Genomic DNA, 4700 nt, shown 5'->3' with positions numbered 1-4700 from the left:
GTTTCTAACCAAGTCTTTTGATTTGTCTGCTTGAGTCAGTAACTTATGCAGTACTGACGATCTACTTCAACAACCATGTGACAACAGCCTGCCATGTTTTACTATTACCATACTGACCTCTGGTGGACATTACTGAAGTTGCACCTAAAAGGAAATTAATTCAGACTGGTCTTAAGGGGATAGACTGATTTCTACTGAAGAGGATTAGGACCACTGAAAAAAGTTTTAAAAAGTTAACTGATTTTTAAATATTGTTTCAGTCTAATGCTCAGAATTCTGAATTTAATCTCAAAATTCTGAAATTAATCTCAGAATTCTGAGACTTTTTTCTCAGAATCCTCCTCTGTAGGTTTCCAATTTAAATGTGAGAGTCAAAAAAGATTCCAGGATTTTTTTTGTTTGTTTTTGGATAAAATTTCTTAACTATATCAAAGGTACTAAATGCAGTAAAGGTATCAAAAAGACAAATTTCACAATTTAAAGTTAGGGTTTTTAATTAAGATGAGATAAGATAGACTTTAATGATCCCACAGTGGAGAAATGGACTTGTCACATCGGCTCAATAGTCTAAAGAAGGTGCCAAAAGGAGGATAAGGTTCATGGAGTATTTAGAGTATATACACTGCATCCACACACCCACACTGCTGTAAACACTTCTGCAGTTTGGGGACAGCTGAAGCCTCTTATTTACCTGGATTATTGCACAGTGCTATTTCACAGGGTGTTAAATAGGAATTTATATAAATAGGTATTTATATATATTTACTATATGATCTGGTTGAATTGTAAAGTGCTTGGAGATGATGTGTTGTGAATTGGTGCTATATATATTTAATGAATTGTATTAAATAGTTATTGAACTGGGTATTAAATAGGTATTCATCTAAATAGGTATTTATATTCTCAGGTGTGTGTATGTGTGTATATATATATATATATATATATATAGTTATTGCACAGGGTATTAAACAGTCTACAGTATATATAGTATAGAGTATAAGTATATAGTGATAATAAACATCACCATGATTGATCTAAAGGTTCCTCAAAATAATGATTTCAACATAAACTTATATTCAATGAAGGAAGAACTTTGAACCACTGAACAACAGAGTACTTGTGTTTCTTTTTCTATTAGGCCAGTTAACATGCCTCTGTGGTTCAGGACTTTTTAGACACATGAAATCAGACATTTGTAGCCCACTTCGAGGATTCATCTTTGAGTTGTGATTGTTGTGCTGACTTCAGCTTTAAGCACTATATCCCACAAGAACCGGGAAATGTTGTCTGGTTCTCAAGGTGGCAATAATAAAAAAGGTTTGTTTTATATCAAAGTATTCATGCTTGAAGACAATCTCAGCTGTTGAACCCATAAAAGGTTCCATCTGATCCCCTCAAAAGAAAACCTAACAGCACCACCAGGGCAGAGGGTGGATTTTTTGGACTGATGAGGACGGCAAGAGGCTTTATATTAAAAGAGTTGACCAATAAATAGGCATACTGAGTCACTGCCTCTATCAACCGATCCTCAAACCATTTGCTACATAACAATCATTGATCAAATTTCTATACCTGAAAGAAAAAGAGAAAAATCATCTCCACTTCCATTCTCATCCAATCCTGACCAATCGCACGACTGTTCGTCCACATCTTGTCAAGTTCTTGCATGCATTTTACTCAACAAGCTTGTCAACAATGCTGTGGTACGCTATGGGGTGCATCACTTTAATTCGACTCAGCTTTTCAATAATATGCTTAAAAGCACTACACCACAAAATCCTAGCTTTTATAAAAATGACCTTTTGTTGGTTACCAATCCTGCAGTGTTACCTTCTATCAGAAACCTACGGTAACAACTGTGTTGGACAAGACATGGAATTTATGGATAGAATATCCTTTTTATTGGTTGGAAATACATTTTTCTTTACACTGAATTTTAATAGTAATTATTTGAGTGATAAACATCAAATTAATAAGATATAAAGCTGATAAACCCACCGCACATTCTGCCACAGCAGTCATTGTACAAACAAATTTGTGTTTTCAGTGGGAATGAGGACTTCCAGTGAAAACACTTCTCCAACTCCTGTTCCAAAGCTCTCCAGAGAGTTAACCTTAATAAAATCAAAATATATTTTTGAAGTTTGCCATGGAACGATAAACTGACAGAAACCCAAATATGTTGCATGCAACCCTGAAGATAATGGAATCTCTGTTGAATTAACTGCGTGATTAAATCAAATCTGAATTAGCTTATCAACTTCAATGTTCTTTACATGATGGCAAACAATAGGGTTTCAAGGATTTTTTTTGCAAGTTGCACTCAATTTGAAGCACCTCATTGGGTCTCACAGCAATTCAGAGCACATATAAGGACAACTTCTATTACACAATAATTGTCAAACTCAGTTTGTTACAGTGTAATGCAGGAAACTGAGTTTTCTTTCTGAACAACCTGTTACCATAGTAACATTCTCCCCAGAGCTAACCTGGTCAAGAGCAAGTTTTGTTAATTAAGTCAATCAAGTCATTTCATTTCCTGATTCAGTGAGGAGAGTTCTGTGGTAGTTCTGCAGAAAAAAACTAAAAAAAATCAATAGGTCTTTGGACACATTAGGTGATAAATATACAAACAATGTATGTCCTTTGGATGAAGATCCAATTAAAGAGTGTCATTAATTTGCAGAGTATTAAATATTCCTCAGGAGAGGGTCATCAGACATCTTTTATATTCAGAAAGTTCTCTTTATGAGCGCTACTGGTTCACCTCACAATCCATTAACGACCTTATTCATCCTCACTTCTGGAGCATTACGGACTTCTTTAACAGGTATTTAACAGAACTTAATATCAGTGATAACAGTCAGTCAATCATTTAAAAGATTGTTGTTCATTGGTGTCATTGCTAGGCTTCAGAAAATCCCACATATCAATTCCCATTCTGAAAATTGTACTTTGGAAATTCGAGAAGTTTCTTGACGCAGAAAGAAACTTTAGAAAAGAAAACTCAAGTTTGAGTTTTAATCCTATTTCCAGCAGCATTAAGGAGAAAACAAGCAGCAGACAGATACAGATTTTGGAGAGTTTTATTTACTTCCTAATTCCACATAAAACAAATATAAAAAAGTAGAGCATTATCTGGATTCGGTTCCCTCTCCTATGAATGTTTCTCCAGGACTTATACATTTCATTTGCTTTAAAAAATATCCATCATAAGAACATGAGCAGGAGGTAAAAGAACAACTAAACGAAAAGCATGAAAAACAAGAAAATAAAAAGAACCATGTATAAACTAATGAAAGAGTCCTGCTTGATTCTTAATCTGAGAAGTACTCAGTTAGGGCTGCATGTGACTGACCACAATGGCACTGATCACAAAACAGTAAAATAAAAAATAAATCTTGATGCAAGAGCTGGTAGTTCTTAACCAGTCACTTTCTTCAATAATGTGTGAACAAGAATTTCATCAGATCGTTGAGTTTCATCTCAGAGCTGCAGGGCGCAGAACTGCTGGTAGACAGCCAGGATGTGGTGGTCGAGCTCAGCGGTGAACAGCAGGTTCTCCAGAGTTCCCATGTACTGCTGGATGGTCCCATGGTGCTATGAAAAAAAACAACATGCATTTACATCCAAAAACCCAATAAGTCATTCTAAATCTAGATTGTCCTCAACAGGACAGATTTAAATGATCATGGAACTCTATACTCAAATCCTAAAAATCAAAGGGACGAATGCAATGAGTGCGAGGTAAGACTTTCAATTTTCCCTTGTGAAATTAGTAATCTCTGCATCTAACGAGCATAATCCCAAACCTTAACCACCAAACCTGGTGCCCCAGTCAGACATGTTGATTTTATAAATCCCTTTATGGAAAAGGTTGCATAAACCACAAATATCAGCAAAAATAAATCCAGTAACAGCTGGTTAGAAAGTGTGCAGATATGAGTGATGCTTACCATGAGGAAGACCTGCTGCAGCCGCTCGATGCAGTTTTTATACCAGGGTGTGCTGATGTCGACGCTGCCTGTCTCACAGCGAACCAGATGCTCAGTCAGTAACATGATGAAACGCTGAGGGAAAGGAAGACATTTGACCTGAGGTTAGACCGGAGGATTCTGTTTGATGTTTAAAAGGAACTAAATTCATTACAGTTGCTTGAACAAAATGACTCCTGATTCCAGAAATGAGAACGATTCTCAAATTCACAGCCTTTGCTCAATATGTTGTTGAAGCAACTTTAATACCGATCATTCTTTGATCCAACATGGGGGATGCGCCATGATATATGGGCAACAAATCTAATGATGTAGTTCTGCTCTGTACCTCCAAGAATGAAAGGAGAAAAACTTGACTAAGAAATTGATGAGAGGAGTGATTGTTTATAACGTTCTTGCAACCCGGGTGACAAATGAGAACAATTCAGACTAATTTTACAGTAAATGTCTTACTTATTGCTTCTTTTAAGGTTGCCACATCTTGTTAAACATTAAATTCAAAGACTTATTAGAACCCATTCTCTCAAAAGCGAGAACTGAGCAGAGTGGCATTTTCCCACTGCTACAGCTGCATTTTAATCAAAATAAATTCAATAAAAACTGAAAAGCATTCAGGTCACTGTATCACATTCAATGCATATAATATTCATAGCCTACATTCATACAGCCATGGTGACATGAGGCTTTGATGAAGCTCAATTGTGT

General features: G+C 35.9%; 1 protein-coding gene across 1 annotated transcript in view; it reads right to left on the bottom strand.

The window, feature by feature from the left end:
* Positions 1 to 3082: 3082 nt before the first annotated feature.
* ncbp1 (nuclear cap binding protein subunit 1) overlaps positions 3083 to 4700 on the bottom strand; it is a 20982-nt gene continuing 19364 nt past the window's right edge. Inside the window, exons 22-23 of the mRNA XM_015370665.1 lie at positions 3957 to 4070; positions 3083 to 3600 (exon numbers count right to left, since the gene is read on the bottom strand). Of these exons, the coding sequence (XP_015226151.1) occupies positions 3487 to 3600; positions 3957 to 4070 (228 nt within the window). The 3' untranslated portion in view covers positions 3083 to 3486. The remainder of the gene's footprint in view (positions 3601 to 3956; positions 4071 to 4700) is intronic.

This window comes from Cyprinodon variegatus, unplaced genomic scaffold, assembly GCF_000732505.1.
Source record: "Cyprinodon variegatus isolate N-32 unplaced genomic scaffold, C_variegatus-1.0 Scaffold2, whole genome shotgun sequence".
Lineage (NCBI taxonomy): Eukaryota > Metazoa > Chordata > Actinopteri > Cyprinodontiformes > Cyprinodontidae > Cyprinodon > Cyprinodon variegatus.
This window is presented reverse-complemented; position numbering and strand designations above follow the sequence as displayed.